The 20,543-nt window shown below is 40.9% G+C and overlaps 1 protein-coding gene across 6 annotated transcripts in view; it reads left to right on the forward strand.

Moving 5' to 3' along the window:
• Window positions 1–20,543, forward strand: part of gpsm1b (G protein signaling modulator 1b) — a 229,250-nt gene that overhangs the window by 96,299 nt on the left and 112,408 nt on the right. For all 6 annotated transcript variants that reach the window (XM_048613487.1, XM_048613486.1, XM_048613488.1 and 3 more), the window contains 3 exons: window positions 2,431–2,554; window positions 7,131–7,246; window positions 16,651–16,806. In XM_048613487.1, coding sequence (XP_048469444.1) covers window positions 2,431–2,554; window positions 7,131–7,246; window positions 16,651–16,806 — 396 coding nt within the window. The remainder of the gene's footprint in view (window positions 1–2,430; window positions 2,555–7,130; window positions 7,247–16,650; window positions 16,807–20,543) is intronic.

A 20,543-nucleotide genomic window follows, 5' to 3' on the forward strand; every position in this document is an offset into this window, starting at 1 on the left:
CATTTTTTCAATCATCTTTCTGTTTAGATGAAATTATTTTAAGTAACACACAACTTTTTGTTGGGTTTGATTTGACAACATGCCAACTAATATGTGTACAATGAATGCTGCACAGGAATGAACTACAGCATCTTGAATTCGTGAAAAGGTAATAATAAAATTAGAGTTTCAGTGTGAGGTCAGTTGCCGCTATTCCCTTGTCCTTGTTTCATTCCTTAATTAAACAGCTGGATCTGTAATATTCTGAATTTCATTATGTCTTTTGCGCTCTCAAGTCTTGCTGTTTTGGGACTTCTACCTCCTCCATTCTACCATTTCTCCCACATTTAATGCCCAAGACTTGGCGTCCCATAGTCATTACTTCTTGATTTATCTGGACTTCCCTCTAATTCTTTCAGCCCTTATGCTGTGTCTTGGCTCTTCTCAATGAAAAACACATGGGTCCCTCAGGCTGACAGCAAAATCATTGTAGTCAGTCATAAGAAGGAACCACCCAGCACTGAGTCTAGCCACATACATGACCACATCTGCATGACTTCAACTGAAAAGAAAACATTCATGAAGTTGTGTAGAAAAGAGAAAATTTGGGTGTTGTGTAGAAAATCATGAGGCTTGCCAATTATAAAACTAATAGTCATTTTTGGGGGGGCTGAGACAAGACGTGTCTTTTTTGAGTTTGCGTTCTCAAAGTTGATTTTGTTATGAAGGCTGGGTGTTTGTGTATTTTGTAACATAACTTGCACACACATGTTTTAAGACTGTTAACAAAGTCAAATTTGGAGGAAGCGGGAGTAATGTTGTTTTCTGAGTTATGTGCCTTTAACATATGTCCTTTTATTGTCTTTTTCTTCTCTGCCTTTCGTTCTCCTCTTATTTTTCCTTCGGTTTTTGCTTTCCTTCTCCTCCTGCCCCATCCCTCTTTTCACCTGGACCCACACAACCAACCTTGAGGATCAGTCTGAACTGTCATTATTGGCCAATCCAACAAAACGCTCCAATGGTTTTGCTTTGCGCCATTTTTTAACAACCTCTATGATATGTGAATTATGATCAGAGACATATACACACAGGATACTTCAGAGGGAAGATTTTCTACCGCCTGTTTTGAAATCCACTTTTTAGCAAACATCAAACGGTTACTAGCATTCTACATGTTTAAAGGCCTGCATTGCCTAATTCTAAACTCACTTGGATCTACTGCATTAGTTCAGACCATCCAGGCTGTTTGCTTAGACAAATCCTATGCATTGCTATTCATGAAGTTGAAAGCTGATCATGTACTTGGAAGCAATTTCTAGGCTATAATCTGTCTGGATTTAAATGATGGTTATAAACAACGTGAACTTTACAAGGAGTTCATTAGCCCCAAAACCTGATGACTAAATGCATAGATTTTTTTAATGATAAATATAACCTTGAGCTTAGCTTGAAGGACGAGGTGTTACGCCTCACTGAGGTAGTACACATGCTTTTCTCAGAGTCACCACAAAAGTTAAAGGTATTTTTTCAGAAAAGAAGTCAACAAAATTCACCGACTTTCCTGTCATTCATACCCAGATTGACAGAAAAAGTGACCCAAGTCTCTGATGTTTTCTAATCAACCTCTTCAGGTATTATTATAGACTTCTGGAGCAGATGGGACTTGAACCTCCACCCTCCGTCCCCATTCACATGCATACAGACAGCTGCAGGAAAAGAAAAACCTGGGTGTTATGCAAGGAGGGAAAGACTGGGAAAGCAGATTTGTTGTCCTGCCCGGAGGGTTCACTGTGCGATTCTTGTGCGAATGAGAACACTACTTCTCAATCTTCCTTCTCCACATACTTCCATTTGTTTTACAGGAGGCACCGAATGACTGGTACACATTTATAAAAATCTTTATCAATAAAAAATAGTCACAGCTTGCAAGAAACTGGGAAGGGGACATTAACTGACTTTCTTCAAGCATGAGATGCTTTTTGTTTACTGCTGAGCAAAACCAGCTTTTTCTCCTTCAGATATTGATGTTTTCTACCAAAGCCTTCACAACCTCAAGCTGGTCACCTGTCTAGAAGCCAATCATATGTTTGTTGGCAGGCAGAAAGTTTTTTTGTCATCAGTAACTGCTCACTAATCTGCGGACCAAACAGTTACTTGGTGCTGTCCAAAGCTTCTATCGTGCATGTCCGTTGGTTGTAGCTCATCTCTCAAACTTGGTTTAATTTCAGCTTGAACAAGCAGCCCTGTAACTAAGACTCACAATGAGTGTCACGCTATGTGCTTTTCAAAAGTGCACCAATCCTTGAACAATTGTTGGTTTTTAAATCAGTTCTGTTTCCATTTCAGCCCACACTCAAATGTACAGAAAAATTAAAAAGATACTGTCTTTCAAACGAGTTTTTGGTTCAGTTTTCATCGTTAGTGATCCTTTTTGTTTGTTTCTCGTTTCAGGATGAATCTTAAAATTGTTCAAGAATTAGGTGATCGGGCAGCTCAAGGCCGAGCCTATGGTAACCTCGGTAACACGCATTATCTTTTAGGGAACTATAATGACGCAATAGCATTTCACAAAGAGGTAAGGATCAGTCTTTGTACCTGACACTACCATGATTTGAAATAATGTGGTGTTCTGAAAATGAAAAAGTTCCAAATTGCACGTTGCTGTCAGACAACATCAAATAAAAGTTTATGAATTAATTAAGAAACAAATTCCATATTCAAAGAATCATGTCATTAACAGTCATGCATGTCTGGTACTTGTGATAAATTGATTGGAGGATGGGGCCCAGAAGATAGCAATAAATGTGTCTCGGTACAGAAAGGAGCTCTTTGTCCATTGTACCAGTCTATCAGACAGTGAGGTGGAAGAGGAGCAGTGTTTAGAGAGATCTTACAACAGGACTCCCAGCAAGCAATCCATTTTATAATACACTATGTCCGTTTACTCAGCACACGGAGTCTGTTTAAACAATTACTACAGCAAACAGTCTACAGAGTCTATTTCTGAATTGCAGCAATAGAGATAAATATTGGAATAGTGACAGTGTCTCTTGATTAAAAATGGTGTTTGCTGCAGCAAGGTATTGTTTGTTGAGGATTGTTGTTTCATCAGGGGCAATCTGTAATTGATAACAAAATAATCCAATCGTCTCCATCTGGCCAGGAAGTGTGGGACCACTTCCTGCAGTTTGTCTTTAAAGCAGAATTAGTCTTGGGATTAAGAATCTGTCATAATTAATAAATGGGTGGTACAGACCAGATGGCTGAGTTGCCTGTGTGACATATGAGGGCTATGAACTCTTGTTGCTATGACATATGGTTAGTGTTGAGTACTGACTAACAGTGAGGGAATTGGCACAATCCCATTATTAGCTGGAGGAATCCGATTGCAGGTCATAACACTTACAGTATTACAGATTAAAGAGTTGGGATGGCTGTACGCTAATTATTCTCAGTGGTAAGTCTGTCAGGTGCATGTTCATAAAGTAAACCAGCCCATAAGCATAGATTTTTAATACAGTTGGATAGTTTTCATCTCTCTCATGATCGGAGTGTAAGTAGAAGAACAGCTGGAGGGCATAAATTCAAATGTAAAATGCAAGGCTTCTCTCATCTACACGTTTGGTAGTGCTGTGAAGGGATTGGTTCTTGGTTCCAAGTGCAAGGAGCAATGAAGTCACAGTGGTAATGTAGCTGGATTAGTAATCCAGAAGTTCTGAAGATAATGTTCTGCAACTATTGGTTCAAATCCCACCATGGCAGTCAGTTTAATTTAAATTCAGTTAATGGTGACATGATAAATATTATAATAAATATTACGAATTGCTGTTTTAAAAAAAGATCTGGTTCACTGATGTTCTTCAAATCTGCCATCAAGATTCACTCTCACCTACACATGACTCCATGCCCACAGCAACATGATTGACCCTTGACTACCCTCTGCAGCTGCCTAGGAAGCTCCTGTGTTCTGGGGTAACCAGTGCCAGCAAAGCCCACATCCCACTGAAGAATAAAGAAACATAGATGAACTATTGAATCCAATTGGCTTGCAGTGGCAAGATCATGTGTTGTACTTGGAGATGTTTGGTATTGCAAAAAAAATTTGAGGACCAATCCCTGATTCCTAATTCAGACTGCTGAGCAATAAGGGTATCATTGGTGGTGATGTGGAGGGGCTGCACTGGTGTTTTTTTTTTTGAGAGCAAGTACCTTCTGTAGTGTGTCGATGGAGCAGTTGATGGTTAATTGTTTCATCTGCTCAGTGGGTGGATAACTATAAGTCATTGATAAATTGACGCCAAGGAAATAGAGATACATTTTCTTTTTACATTGTTTTGGGCGAGACTAGATCCCCTCAAAATATATTAAGATGGTAGCCAAACCCTAACTTTTTCTTACTTCAAAAGTAAATGTGAGGTGCTGTGTTGCAGATGCAGTTCGATTGGTCAAACTACCAGATGTTAAGTAGAATACAATTTATTCAAACACTGTAGTTAAAATGCAACAAAACGAAGAAGAACTTGGAATAACAACTCTATTGGAAAACTTGACAGAATAATAGATACAGTAACTAATATTGATTAACAGTTCCAATATAGTAACATCCCATAAACATACCCTTGGCAAAAAGGCAAATTTAGAAAAAGATTGTCTCACATGCAGTTCTCCAATCCAGAAGGAAAGACCATCAAAAGACAATTCAGATACAGAGAATGTAGCAGCCAGAAGAGATTCACTGCCTTCCAACCCTGCCGAGGTCCCAGCAACAACTGTTGAAAGCTAACTAAAACTCCTGGATCTGTGAGAGCTTGACCACACCCGCTCAGGCTGCTTCTATTGTTCCAATTTTAAAAAAGCCCAAGGCGCCTCAAGTTGTTTATCTTTTCATAGACTGCTTGTCGCCTGTCCCCCAGTCTCTCTCTCTCTAAAAGAAACCAGGACTAAACCCAACTCTTAAAGCCACAGTATCGTTCCAACACAGAGAATAAGTAAGACTTGAACACTTCCTGGAAGAGTGGGGGAAGTAAAGTCCATTTGAATCTTCCAGGATTTTTTCTTTGAGGATGTATACCTGAAGAGGAGCAATTTAAAGATTTATGGGAGCAAAACAGGGATGTGGGACTAAATGGGACTGCTTCAAAGAGCTGGCACAAGGAAAGATGCAGAGAATGTGCTCCATCTGCTATAAGATTCTTTAGCTTGGTAGAAGATTTGGGAAAATGTGATCTGTTCATTAGTTTGGCAGCAAAAATTCTGGTGCAGCCACAGGGGCCTTTAGGAGGGTGAAGAAAGATCCTTATTTTCTCTGCTGCAATCATTGAAAACACTTTGCGGTTTCTGAGTTCTGTTTTAATAAGGTGTGTGCAGATGACCATTGCATTTGAACATCGGGCAATATGCAATTTTGTGTGGGGCTTTCCCAAAATTAAATTCCTTGTTTATTCTCTCTTTCTCCTCTACTGTCTTCATGGAGTAGGGAGTGTTCTTCATCTTCGATGTATTCTATTACATTTGAAATGTGCATTATGTTCACTAGTCTTCAGTTTCTGTTCAGCATCATGTTATAAAGGGACATCTCTAAAACACATACCCAAATAATATGGAGCATTGTTTAGTAAGGTGAGGGATCGGTACTTGTAGAGCAAAGGAAGAGACTAGTTAATTGTGTCTGTATTATCTCTTGGAAAGGCCATTTGATTTAAACACATTCCCTTTGCTCTTTTTCTCTGTAGTGCTGCAATTTTATCTTTTTTATAGCTATCCATTTGCTGTTTAAATGTCACAACTGAAACTACATCCACTTCCATTTCAGGCATAAAACAGACTATCATCATCTCCTCTTCAGTTCTTTTGCCTTAAATTCGTCCCTTATGGTTACCAACCCTAAAATTGAAACAAAATGGAATTGTTGGAAAGGCTCAGTTCTGAGGAAGGGTCACCGGACCCGAAGCGTTAACTCTGATATTTTGTTCACAGATGCTGCCAGACCTGCTGAGCCTTTTCCAGCAACTTTAGTTCTTGTTCCTGATTTACAGCATCTGCAGTTCTTTTGAACTATTTTCATGAAAGGCCCAACAGACCTGAGCTCATACTGATTTTTCAGTTGCCTTTTGGGAAATAGAAGAGAATAGTTCAGCATGGGTGAGCTTCCCCTTTCCTTCCGTCCCCCCATCAGAGTAGCACAACTATCATTAGTGTCAGGAGTGTGATTCAATCCTGTCCCTCTATCCCATTGCTCCAACAGAATTTGTACTTTGGGGAAGATTACATATTTTGATCTCTCTGCATGGGATCAAAATGAGGTTGAAGAACGTGGATTCTTGCAACTAAAAACTGAAAGAACCATGGACGCTGTGAATCAGCAACAAAGAGACAAATAGCTGGAAAAACTCAGCTGGTTTGGCAGCATCTGTGGAGAAAAATCTGAGTTAACATTTCGGGTCTGTTGTGAGGAAGAGTCACTCGCCCCAAAATGTTAATTCTGATTTTTCTCCACAGATGCTGCCCAACCTGTTGGAGTTTTCCATGGTTGCTTATGAGTTGGAGACCAAATAAATTAAACTCTCAAAATCAAACTTTAAACTTATGGGCCAGGATTAATGAAAACTGAAATTTATGCGACGTGATTTCAGTTGTAGAGCAATGTGCAGCCGTAAGTGCTTGAGTGAATCACAAACACAGGACTATTCATTGATCTAGGTTCTGTGTAATTATGAGGGGCTAACATTGGGTTTCATTAGATGAATGAATGTCTGTTTGGTCTACATATGTTTTCACAAGTGCTGATAGCTGTTAATTTATATTTTTAATGTTATGCGGTGAGGTAGCAGATTCGCTGAAGACAAAATTTGTCTGATTGTTGTGATTGTTAGAATATTTTCTCTAGGGGGCGCTGCTATCAAGTGCTTTCAAGCCAGATTTTCCAGATTTATAAAGTCACAGTCGCACATTAAAATAGATGTATTAGCTGTTGTTGCAACACTTGTATGTCAATGCCGAATTTAAGATGACAGTTAGCAAAAGGTAGAAAATGTTTCACCATTGGCAAAGATGAGACTGATGCAGAGGTTGCAAAGTATCTCCTGGATTGGATTCAAGTGTTTGAGAGATCCAATCAATGTGGCTTTAACATTTTTGAATTTTTTTTTCAGCGTCTTTCAATAGCAAAAGAATTTGGGGATAAAGCAGCTGAGAGAAGAGCTTACAGTAACCTTGGAAACGCACACATATTTTTGGGAAAATTTGACATGGCTGCCGAATATTACAAGTAAGATTTCTTTGCTCTTGACAAACAGAGGTCATTCGGCCCCTTGATCCTGATCCGCCATTCAGTTAGATTACGACTGTATCTTAACTCTATTATCTGCCTCCTTTGGTTTCATAATCTGTAGAACCCTAATGAAAATCTACATCTCTGTTTTGAAATGATCTGTTGAAATACAGTCTCAACAGCTTTTTGAGGGGAAGGGTTCTGGATTTCCACCACACTTGGTGTGAAAATGAGCCATTACCCCTTCTCACTCCAAGATTATGCCCCATTGTCTGGACTTATTCCACCCCAGCAGAGGGGTTAGTTTCTCCCCTTCTCTTCTTTGTGCAGAAATGTACAAAATGGGACAATCACCTCTTGACTATCTTCAAGAGAACACAAGCGTTGTTTGTACAACCTGTCCTTGTAGTTTAGCCATTATAACCCGATTCAACAGAGATAAATGTTTTGAACTCTAAGGGAGTTTTCCAGAAAATTGGTTTCTGGAATAAGAATGTAGGTTGTTTTGAATGGCAGTATTGTCAATTTTAACATGTGGGAAGAGCCTTTTTTGCTTCTAAGTGAATAGTAATAAAACGGCTGCACTTGCTGAGCATCCAAGGTGGCGCTCGAGCATGAGGGGCCCTCAGGCAACAGTTGGTTAAACAGAGGAAGCTTGGGCTCTGTCAGAAACTTTGGCTTGAAGGTGGGTTTTGAAAAGTTGCATTGTTTTGGCAATACTAAACTCTTTGGGGAAGGAATTAAACAGTGCAAAATAGTTGAAGGCCTAACCCTTGATGATAGAATGGCAGGAGTTTGGAAGGTGCAAGAACAAAGTGTGACAAGTCTTGTAAAAGTAGTTGTACTTCCTACAAAAGGTTCAGTTATACAGGGCATTGGCGAGACCACATATGTAGTACTGTGTACATTATTGCTCTCCTTATTGGAGGAAGAACGAAATGTGTTGGGGATAGTTCAAATAGGTTTACTAGACTAATTGCTGGGATGAGCTTTAATGCAATAACATTGCACAGCCAAGGATGGTATCAGACGCAGCTCAGAAAAGTGAGATGTGACTTGATTGGAACATACAAGATCCTGACGGGTCTTGATAGGGTGTGTGTGGTGTGTGGAAAGGGCATTTTTAGAATTGGGGGTCACTGATTTTTTTTAATAACAGGTAGTCACCCATTTAAGGCAGAAAAGAAGAATTTTTTTTGAGTGTCTTACATCTTTAAAATTCTCTTCCTGAAAAGGTGGCATCAGTGGTATCAATATTTTTAAGGCAGAGGTAGATGTATTCCTGATCAGCAAAGGGATAAAAGATTATTGAGGAGCAGTGGGAATGTGTCGCCATGATCTTATTGAATCATGGAGCAAACTTGAGTGGCCGAATTGCTCCTGGTTTGAATGCTCATTTGGAGGTCTCAGGAAAGTAGTTCTGCAAGTGGTTACAAAGCTCGGGAAGGGTGAGGCTATGGACCAAGATACTGGAAGTTAATTCCACTAGACAATGGGATAATCACATTAGGCCATTTGATCCATCATGACTGTGTCAGCTCTTTGGGAACACTATACAGTTTCATCACTCCTCTATTCCTTCTGCGTAGCATTGCAACTTTTTCCACTTTAAGTGTTTATCCAAGTCTTGAAAATTGCTATTGAATCTGCTTTTGGGATATGTCTAGCGGAACACACCAACTCACTTTGTGTTTGCTGGAAGGACATGAGATTACATCTTGAATCTTTGCTAGTTCCCTGATCCTGCATTGGAAACTACTTCGGTTTCCCCTTATGTAGTCTATCAAAATGCTTCATAAGTCTGAAACTAAATGATCAAGTCTTCAGTTAATCTCCTCTGCTTTATTGCCAGCGTTCATGGTCTCTCCAACCGTTCTTCGCATCCTTTCTAAAGTGCAGTGCGCAGAATTTTTTTGTACGGTAATAGCATAATGTTCTATTTTTGTACTCTTGTTCTTTGGATAAAGGCAAAGATCCTATTTCCTTTGAAATGGGCTTCTTAACTCATCCTGCCACCATTAAGAATTTGCATGCTAATTATTATTGTCTGGATAAAAGAGCATGATTGGTCACTGAGGATTGAAGCCTGATTTGGAGGCAACCTGGCATGCCTGGCAATTTCTTCAATGATTGGAGAGAAATAGGGATGGAGGGGAGACATGTTTTGGAGCTGAATTTAGGGAGCATTGTTGATGGAGTGGATGTAAATTTTGAGGTTCAACTTGAGGTCTTGCAACATCTAAAGGCTGTAGCACAACGGAGTCGGACTTGAATGTGCACTCAAAGAAAAACATTGGTTTGGGTAGGAACTTCTATTCCAAGGATGTTGAGCTGCAAGAAATGTAGGATTATCCAAAATTAAATGGTGGAACAAGCAGTCAAACAGCCTGACAACGTTTATAGATTAGGGCCCAAGAACAAATGGAATCGTAGAATCCCCAAAGTGTGGAAGCAGGCTGTTCAGCCCATCAAGTCCGCAACAACCCTCCGAAGAGCATCCCACCCAGACCCAGTCCCCTATCTCTGTGTTTCCCTTGGCTCATCCACCTAGCCTGCACATCCCTGGAAACTTTGGGCAATTTAGTAAGACCATTCTACCTAACTGTCATGTCTTTGTTCTGTGAGAGGAAACTGCAGCACCCAGAGGAAATCCACACAGACGAGGAGAATGTGCAAACTCCATACAGACAGTGACCCAAGGGTGGAATTGAACCCGGGTGCCTGGTGCTGTGAGGCAGCAGTACTAACCACTGACCCACCGTGCCACCCCAAATATAGCTGTCTGAAATATTGTGTTATTCTGTTTTACCGGTTATAGTAAAATGAGAAGTTACTTAGGTGAACATTGTACAAGCAGTTAGACCTCTTCGTTCATAAAAGAAAGCCAACTTTATTACAAGCACCTTTCCTGCCCAGCAGATGCCTTGAAATCCTTTTGAAGTGGGGTCACTGTCTAATGTAGGAATACAGCAGCAAGTTTGTGCACAGCATGCTCCTACAAAGAGTAATGTGACAATGACTAGATAATCTGTTTGTGATTTTCGCTGAGGGATAGATGTTGGTCAGGAAACTGGGGCATCTCCCCGCTCTTTTTCAAATTAGCGCCACAAGATTTCTTGCATGTACCTGAGAGGAGGAATAGGAGCTAGGGTATTACGCCATATCTGAAAAGGCAGTGTCTCCAAGCACTCGAGAATGTCAGCCTCTGTCATGTTCTCGAGTCCTGGATTGGGGTCTAAATAGGCAACGTTATGCCCAGGCAGTGGCTTACTGAGCCGTGGTCTGACACTGTCGAAAGGTAGTGAAAGAGTGGTGTGATAAATGTGTCAAAAAGAAGTTTTGCCTGTGAATGTTGTCGTTAACAAGTTATTGTCAGCCTTGCTATTGGACAAAATTGTAACATGCTTTCCCACATTGCCCTACTCATCACAGGTTGGGACATTGCATTCTCGTGTTGCAGCTGAGTTTCAGAATTCAGTTTGCTGCCATTCATGCAGCACTCATTTTTCAATTGTAATCACCTTCAACGCATTTGCAGTTTGAGCTTCCTGGAGCATTTACAAATGTAATATTCCTCCTCTACAGGCCCAACAGTCCCCAGTACAATTCAAAGACAATCAGTTTGAAAATGGGGCTATTTGATTACCAAGTTTTTTTTAAAAAACTTGAAAAACCGTTGCTTTTTAGCTGCTGGTTCTTGCCATAAATTTCCACCTTCTCACAAGACATGAGACTGCAGCTGTTTCCCGGAAGGTAGTCATGTGGGTTAATAATCATAAGTAAGGTAATTTAAACAGGCTGCTGTCTCTGTACTTGGAAAAGCAGTCATTGAGTTGGAATGAATTAGGATATGCAGCAGTTTCAAAGCCATGTGTTAACCCTTTTGGCACAAGATTACCTCCAGAAGGGGAAACACGTAATGTGTATCCTACTATTAAGGTTCATACCCATCTCAGAGAATTTCATTGCAGTAAAACCCCTTCCTTCATTCCCACTATACGGATTCTGAAATGTTACATCTTTGTTAATGGGAACTCTTCGTGTAAATCCATGATGAATTCTTTTAGCATTTTCATTGATGTGCTGTTACACTGTACAAAGAAAACCCTGCTGTTTGACTCCTGGTGACCACAGAATAATACAATCTTTTTAACATACAAAAAGAGGTCAATGAGTGTGTTGTTTTAAAAAGGCTATTTACTGGATGTATATCTGGAATGAGACTTGAATCATTAATTGCCAGAGGAGATTTTCCTTGAATACATTGCTTGCGTTTTAGCAAGTTCCTTATATTACATCAGGTTGTAGTCCAACATTCTTGTATGAAATCACAAGCTTTTGAAGCACTGCCCCTTTGTCAGGTGAAATCAACTTCACCCCACGAAGGAGCAGTGCTCCGAAAGCTTGTGATTTCAGATAAACCCGTTGTGCATAATATGGTGTTGCGTGACTTCTGACTTTGTCCACTCCTGTCCAATGCGAGCACCTCTGCGTCATGGCCTTTATATTATGGAAATGAATGTAACTCTATAGTTTCATAAGCATTTAGCTTATTCATCCACATTTTACAGTGGATGTACTCTGTACTCACCGTCCATGTACTTTGGCTACATTTGGGGCCTCAGTCCATGTTATGCAGTTTTTCAGCAATGAGCTGGTTTGTAATTGTGAAAGGCTGTGCCCTTGTTGAAGCGGTTTTCTCGTATCATGGGTTTAATCAATGAATACACAGTGTCCTGAGACAAGTACAGCTCAACCTTTTAAATTACATCTCTTAGAAAATATGTTGCCTGGAAATAACACCTGCTTGAAATACTCACATTGAAACTTGGCAGTTGTGAACTGAGAATCTTAACTCAGCAATAACTCCGCCCTAAGGCTGGAAGATTTGTCCTTTTTGTGTTGGAAAGGGAGATATGATCTGCAACTCCTGTCAGATTATGTCTTTTAATCTTCTCAAAACATACCTTTTGAAGTGACATTATAATTTACCCTCCAACCGTAAAGAATATTGATGTTGGTTTCTGAATTTTGCTGGTTCCCAAAGAGCATTCCCACCAGAAAAACACAAATTGCTAGAGGAACTCAGCAGGTCTGCAGCATCTGTGGACAGAAGGCCGAGTTAACATTTCAAGTCCAGTGACCCTCCTTCGGAACAGTTCGAAACGTTAACTCTGTTTTCTCTCCACAGATGCTGCCAGGCGTGCTGACTTTGTCCAGCAGTTTCTGTTCTTGCCTTAGTTTTAGATCTTCAGCGTTGCAGTTATTTTTTTGTGTCAGTCCCACCAACCAGCTTTTAGAAATGATGAAGCAATGTTCAACTGATAATGTCCAAGCCTCTCAAACTGACCTGAGAAGCGGTGATTCTGCGGTGTAAATGTGTGAAGTGTATGAAGAAGAAGAATGTTTTATTTTATTTCTTGTTTGCCTTAAAATTGCACTGATCACACTGTTTGGACCATTATTTGTAGCAATTACTCAAGACCAGCCTTCTAATCAGGAGCTCTGTCTGATTTTAAAATCTAGTCAATTTCAGTACTTCACTCAACAACCATAAATGACAGTGAAATTATCTAGAGCAGGTGCAACACTGTAATAAGAACCAGTCAGGAGAAGTTATACCAGTCAGAAAAGATTGAACAAACTGCACCATTCTCTTCCAGGAAACAGAAAGTTGAAGAGTGATGACATAAAGGTTTTCAAGTGGTGAAATGGTTTGATAGGGTTGTCACAATGAATATGTTTCCACTCGTGGTCAGGTCCAGTACTAGGTGCCATAAGTGTAAGATTGTCAGGAATAAAAATGACAAAAGGGAATTCAGAAGAAACTTCTTTATCCAGAGAGTAGTTGGAATATGGAGCTCCTGATCAAAGACAGCAGTTATGGTGAATAGTTGAAAGATAAATTCAAGGAGAAGATAACTGAGTGCATGAGAGAGAATGGAACAACATGGTATGTTAATGGGGTTGGATGAAGGGGGTGGGAGGAGACGTATGTGGAGGATAAAACCTGCCAATGACTTACAGGGCTGAATGATGTGTTTCCATGCTTTAAGTATGCTGTCATGGCAAACAAACAGAAGTTGAACCACACCTCTATTCTGCCATTCTGTAACAAGGTAGACCATCTACCTGAACTTTACTTTTCTGTTGTGTCTGTCAGTTACGAGCAGATCTGCAGCTATTTGGTTCAAAGATACATGCTAATCGAGCAGGTGCGAAACGGTAAAAAGGAGCAGTCGGGAGAGGTTATACTGATCAGGAAAGAGTGAAGAAACTAGGCCTTTCTGTTCCATAAGTGAGAAAGTTGGAGAATGACAACATAAGAGGCTGTGTTAATTTGGGTAAAGTTTGATCTCATTTGATAATGTGAACAAAGACATCAAATTAAGAGGTCATTGTGTCTTAAGAAAGATGAGCTGTTGTTTAAAATGAGACAATAAGGTGTTCTTAAATGTCCCAGGGAGCTTCACAGTCACTAAGTTAGCCTTTGTACTTCATGTTCATTTTTTAAGGCAATTTGTGTGCCTTTTATATCCCAAAAATAATCATACATTCCTGTGGCCAAATTAGTATTCATGAAATCAGCTGTCATTTGATTCAGATAATGAAATGCAGACCAGGAGGGGAATATCTTCAGATGAGAAGCAAGTAGTTTATGTACAAGTCAAATGCCCCATAGTGAGAGGTATAATTTGATGTAAGGATTTGCCACTTGCATGACAAAGATGGTGTGAAAAGAATGAGGCATTTCTCTGTATAGTAGATTCAGACTTTAACCGATTTTTGATATGTCAGGCATAACTATAACGGCGTCAGAAATTAGATACAAAACCTCTGGCTAAATCGCTAAACGATGATTTGAATGGTTTGTTTGCATGCAGAGCTTAAATTGTGTTCCATCGTAGGTGATCAAAAACCAAGAAGGTGAGTTTTTATTTTCCCTCGACAGTTGTGAGTCTGAGGAAAATCTCCTCCCTACAGAAAGCTGGAGGTAGAAACCACAAAATGTTTTTCAGGCAAAGTTGGATGGATTTGTAACTGGCAAGGGAGTCAGAGGCTGTTGAGGGTTGGTGGGAGGCCCCAATCAGATCAGCTGTAACCTTAGGCTAGATAGGTTAGCCATGGGAAATGCATGGATAGAGGGGTAGGTCTGGATGGGATGCTGTTTGGAGGGTCGGTGTGGACTCGATGGGCCGAATGGCCTGCTTCCACACTGTAAGGATTCGTGTTATTATATTGTGTTCGTTCATAAGGTGGAGTTCTAACTTCAACCAGCATCGTTGTCAAGAATGGACTTGTCAGCGGCTATCTCCAGAATTTTGGTTCACTTCTTTAAAAATACACATTTGAATTTAATTCCAAAATGTTTGATTGGCACCTAGAAATGAGGATTGATTCTAGTCAAAAATGTGTGACCCACGGTAATATTGAAGTCAAGTAATAGCTTTTTGTTCCCTTTTCTTAGCATCACCCTTAGTAGATGAATGCATTGTTAGACCCCAGTTCTTGGAAAAGCTTGGAAAGGAGCCAAGATGGTTGTTGAACACAGCAGCAACGTGGGGGGTGGTAGTGGCAGTTATAGTGAGAGATACAGTAATGTAGTTGGACTGTAATCCAGAAGCCCAGAGTAATGCTCCAGTGCCAGGTTTTCAAATCCCTGCGTTGCAGCTGTTGGAAAGTATTACGAGGGAGCGTAATTTTAATAATTTTAATTTTAAGGTGATTGGAGGAAGGTATAGGGGAGATGTCAGAGATAGGCTCTTCACACAGAGAGTGGTGGGAGTGTGGAATGCACTGTCAGCAGTGGTAGTGGAGTCAGATTCTTTAGATACTTTTAAGCCACTCTTGGATAGGCACATGGAGGATAGTAAAATGTAGGGTATACAGGGTAGATTGATCTTAGTAGGATAATAGGTCGGCACAACATTGTGGGCTGAAGGGCCTGTACTGTGCTGTACTGTTCTATGTTCTGTGTTCTAAATTCCATTCCTAAATCTGAGGCTTGAAGCAATTTTCTGGGATGGTGCCATCTGTTGTGGCAGAAAGCCCACCTTACTCAGTTTGGCCTGCACGTGACTCCAGATCCACAGAAATATAGTTGACTCTTAACTTCTCCTGAAATGGCCCTAACAAGTCCCTCAATTCAAGGACAATTGGGGATTGGCACCAAATACTGATCTTCTCAATGATGCCCACATCCCACAAAGGAATAAAGAACATGCATTTATACAGCTCTTTGGGCATGAGTGTTCCCAAGTGTATTGTAGGATAGTTAGTCAGATTTGAATTCTGACAACATAAGGAGATGTTAATCTAGACATCCAAAACTTAGCTCAGAGTCACAGGTTTTAAGGAGTTTATTCAGGTTGAAGAGATAGCTAGAGAAAGGGCGAATGTAAGGAAGAGAATTCCTGAGCTGGGACCTAACATTCTGATGGTGAGTCTGTCTAAAAGGGAGCATTAAGAATCAGGGAAGGGCAAGAAATAGTTGTCAAGAATGCACAAATCTTGGGATTACAGGATAGGAGGTGCTTATGCATCCATTCTGTAACTGGTCAGTGGAGATGCTTGCTCTTGCAAGATCTTGCTCTCAATTGGAAACTTCTATTAGCATCCACGCCAATGTACTTTTGAAGATATCAGCTAGATCACTGCACAATCTTCTCTGTTCCAGTCGAAGATGCCCCATTTTTTTCAGCCTTTCCTGATGCTTGTACATTGAGGGTCAGTTAGCTCAGTTGCTGAACTGGTTTGCGATACCGTATGGGTTCAATTCCCGCACTGGCTGAGATTACCACTAAGGAATCTCCATCTCAGCTTCTCCCCACACTTGAGTGTGGTGACGTTTGGGTTAAACCACTGCCAGTCGTGTCTCTCTAATCAGAGAGCAGCCCTATGGTGTCATGAGACTATGGTGACTTTACCTTGAACTGGTAATGTCGAGAGGAGGAATGACAGCGGGTTGGTGACATGCCTGAGCAACGATGATAGGAGAGAGAATGAATGGAACTGGGGGTCAATGACATTTAATGTAAATGATTCCATCTGATTTAAAAACTGCTTCGACAGAAAAGCAAATTACTGCAAAACTAAACTAGAAATGGTTATTGTTGAACAAACCTAGAATGTTTGGCAGCATGTTTGGTAGTGGGGTTAATGTTTCATGTTGTTGACTAATCAAGTGCTCAATTTTGGCTTGGGAATCATTTTAGAAAGGATATTTTTCTTTTGGTTTTCTTGCTTTTGAAAAATACATTGCCTTTGTGATGTAAATGTTACTGGTATTTGTTGCTGATCCTGCACTGTCCTTGAGAAGATGGTGATGAGCTGTTGTCTTGTACTATTATAGTTCATTTTGATGTGTATGTATCAGAGACCATTTGCATTACTTTCTGCAGGAAAACACTTCAGATATCCAGACAGCTCAAGGACCAAGCTGTCGAAGCTCAGACTTGTTACAGCCTTGGTAACACTTACACACTGCTGCAGGACTATGAGAAAGCCATCGACTACCACCTTAAACATCTCTCAATTGCCCAGGAACTTAATGACAGGTAGAGTTTTTTTTTAACTTTTGTGTGAGTGACCTGCTCATGGCTGTTGTTTCGTTTCATGGAATATTTTTGTCATTGTCAATTTTGTTTTGGTCTCCGCAATCTGTGGAAATGTTGTTTCAGTGAGGGAGCAATCTATATACAGAACAGATTCCCTTGGACAGGACTCCCCAAAGGTGGCATTGGTATAGCAAACTAGGTCACAAGCTGAAATTTTGGGTCACGAACAGCAAAGGCTGACCCCCACTCTTCACACCCACCGTCAGAGCTCTGATGAAGAGTTATCTGGACTCGAAATGTTAGTTTGTTCTCTGTCCACAGATGCTGCCTAACCCGCTGTGGTTTCCAGTAGAGATTCCAGCACCCGCAGTAATTTACTCCTACATTGTTTTAACTATTGTGTTGTTGTCACACATTACACCAGCTTGAAATATATGCTGTTCATTTCAAAGTGCTTACTGATTTCCAAAGGAGGGTTTTCATGGCTTATCTGCCCACAATTATTATGATTTCTGAGTTTGAGTGATATCTCTAGATGCAATTCACCCAGTTCAATCAATTTTCTTTGAAAGTGTGGAAATTTTCCAACTTGAAGCTCATTGTTCCATCAGATTGGAATAAATTGTAGCTGTCAGATATAACTAGATTTTATAGATGAAAAAGAAATCTGTATTGCTCCTTCGATGTCTGGAGTAACTTGAAATTCATCTTGGAATTAGAAAACATGATGGATTGTCTTTGAGAGAGATAGTAGGAACTGCTGATGCTGGAGAATCAGAGATAACAAGGTGTAGAGCTGGATGAACACAGCAGGCCAAGCAGCATCAGAGGAGCAGGAAGGCTGACGTTTCGGGCCTAGACCCTTCATCAGAAATGGGGGAGGGGAAGGGGGTTCTGAAATAAATAGGCAGAAAGGGGGAGGCGGATAGAGGATGGATAAAGGAGAAGATAGGTGGAGAGGAGACAGACAGGTCAAGGAGGTGGGGTTGGAGGCAGTAAGGGTGAGTGGGGAGTTAGGGAGGGGATAGGTCAGTCCAGGGAGGATGGACAGGTCAAGGAGGAGGGATGAGGCTAGAAGGTAGGAGATGGGGGTGGGGCTTGAGGTGGGAGGACAGGCTACAGAGGCGGGTACGAGCTGGGCTGGTTTTTGGATGCAGTAGGGGGAGGGGAGATTTTGAAGCTTGTGAAATCCACATTGATACCATTGGGCTGCCGGGTTCCCAAGCGAAATATGAGATGCTGTTCCTGCAACCTTCAGGTGGCATTGTTGTGGTACTGCAGGAGGCCCAGGATGGACATGTCATCCAAGGAAGAGGAGGGGGAGTTGAAATGGTTTGCGACTGGGACGTGCAGTTATTTGTTGTGAACCGAGCGTAGGTGTTCCACAAAGCGGTCCCCAAGCCTCCGTTTGGTTTCCCCGATGTAGAGGAGCCCACAACGGGAACAATGGGTACGGTATACCACATTAGCAGATGTGCAGGTGAACATCTGCTTGATGTGGTAGGTCTTCTTGGGGCCTGGGATGGGGGTGAGGGGGAAGGTGTAGGGGCAGGTGTAGCACTTCCTGTGGTTGCAGGGAAAAGTGCCGGGTTTGGTGGGGCTAGTGGGGAGTGTGGAGCGGACAAGGGAGTCACGGAGAGAGTGGTCCCTCCGGAAAGCACATAAGTGTGGGGTGGGAAAAATGTCTTTGGTGGTGAGGTCGGATTGCAGATGGCGGAAGTGTCGGAGGATGATGCGTTGGATCCGTTAATGATAGGTAGAGGATTGTCTTTGTTGTTTTGAAAGTACGGCTTCTGTGTCTTTCTTAACTGCCTGATCCTTTCTGTTAATTGTCAATGAATATCAAAGGCTCTAAGGTTTGCTTTGTTCTCAAAATTGAAAATTGAACACCACAAGGCTCAAAGTTCTGAAATAAATCTACTGGCAAGTGACAGTTGAGTTTCCAAAGTAGCTACTTTGTCTGCGTTTTGGATAAAAACGGGCAGTCTCCATTTAATGGTGAAAAGCAAAATCACTGTGAGTGAGTATAAAATCATACCTAGGTTTTGCCATTCAGTTTTCGAGCACTGTTGAAACTTTCCGTGAGGAGAGAAGTTTGATGTCTCCAAAGAAGCCCAGCAGTTTCTTCATTCTTGTAACTTGTCCATCTGGTCCTATAACCGGACGTCTGCACAGTGTCATGAATCACGTGGCAACGTAATTCAGTTCACTGTGACAGATAATCAATAAATTGACAATTATCTGTTATTTTCTTTTAATTGCATGGTCTGGTTTATGATTCATATATGGATGTATAGATGTTGACAGGTTTGACAAGGGATGCAGAAAATGTGAGGAACAGATGACGCCGTGGGCACCTGGACTCTGTCTAGTCTTAATTAAATTTTAACTTAATTTCCATAACCTATCTCATCTCCTGTTTCAGCATGGTTTTGAATTCTCGTCAACGGACAAGTCAATATAATTTGAATTGATCCTAAACCAGGTTCCCACTGCTCCCAGGAGCAATTTTTTTAATACAAGGGAGGGGCTGGATGAGTAGTGCATGTATCCAGGCTGAGTGGAGGAAGCTAAATGGTAATCAAACTTAATTTTTTTGTGCATTGCATCCAGTTGACAACATTTCCTCTCATGGCCCACTGTTGCATTCCATATCCTATTGGGAGACTTGAAGGTGTTGGTCTGCTTATGAACATACAAATTAGGAGCAAGAGTATGCCATCAATCTGTGATGAGGTGCGCTTGTGAATATATTACTCATTTGAATTGTTTGACATGTTGGCCAAGCCTCCAAGTGTTGATCATCGGCATAAGATGCTGGTCTTTGGAAAAGAAGCAGAAATGAGGACATGTAAGGGGAACAATTTTATACTTAAATTAAAGGAGTGACTTGTAATTATTGCCGGGATAGAACTTTGAACAGCATTCACAAGCTTAAGCTTCCTTTCCTCTTCCAAGTATCAAATAATGTGCCAAGAAGATATCTTCCTTTCCTCAAGATTTCAGAATATTTGCAATCTGCAGCCTTTTCAACTTGATTTGTTTAAGGACAATGGAATCAGTGGGGTTAATCCTATGGGATGGGGTGCATGCATGTTGAATTGCTTGTCATCAATAATTGTATTAAGAGGTGACAAGTGTGACAATGGAGATCACTTGGAAATTCAGTGCCCTTTCTTTTGACAGGGATGTTGTATGATTAAGAAGGCTGACTAATAAGTCATTGCTGATTAGAAATTCTCTAACTTAACAGCGTGGTAGGTCATTTACATGTGATGCAACTGCTATTAGTCAAACAGACAGTCTGTTGCATCAAGCATTTTACCAGTCGTCTTGGAAAAAGGACTTTATCGTCAGCATTAAACTGTATCATTTGTGATTTCAGTTGGTTAGCAATCTATCTAAAGTTCTTTTTTTAATGTGTTCATGGGAAATGGGTGTCTCGGGTAAGGCCAGCATTTATCATCCCATCTCTAATTACCCTTGAGAAGGGTATGGTGAGTTGCCCTCCAAAGCTACTGTGTCCACGTGAGTTCCAGGAATTTGACCCAACAGTGGTGAAGGAATAGTGACACGGTTCAAGATGAGAGCGGTGTGTAACTCAGAAAGGGGAATGAAGATCGCAGTAGTTCTAGCAGTCGTTGTTCTCCTAGGTGGAAGAATTTGCATGTTTGAATCATGCAGTCCAAGAAGCTTTAGTATGTTAATCCACTGCAGCTTGTAAATGATGCTCACTG

Source organism: Rhincodon typus, chromosome 28 (assembly GCF_021869965.1).
Source record: "Rhincodon typus isolate 14 chromosome 28, sRhiTyp1.1, whole genome shotgun sequence".
NCBI classification, from domain to species: domain Eukaryota; kingdom Metazoa; phylum Chordata; class Chondrichthyes; order Orectolobiformes; family Rhincodontidae; genus Rhincodon; species Rhincodon typus.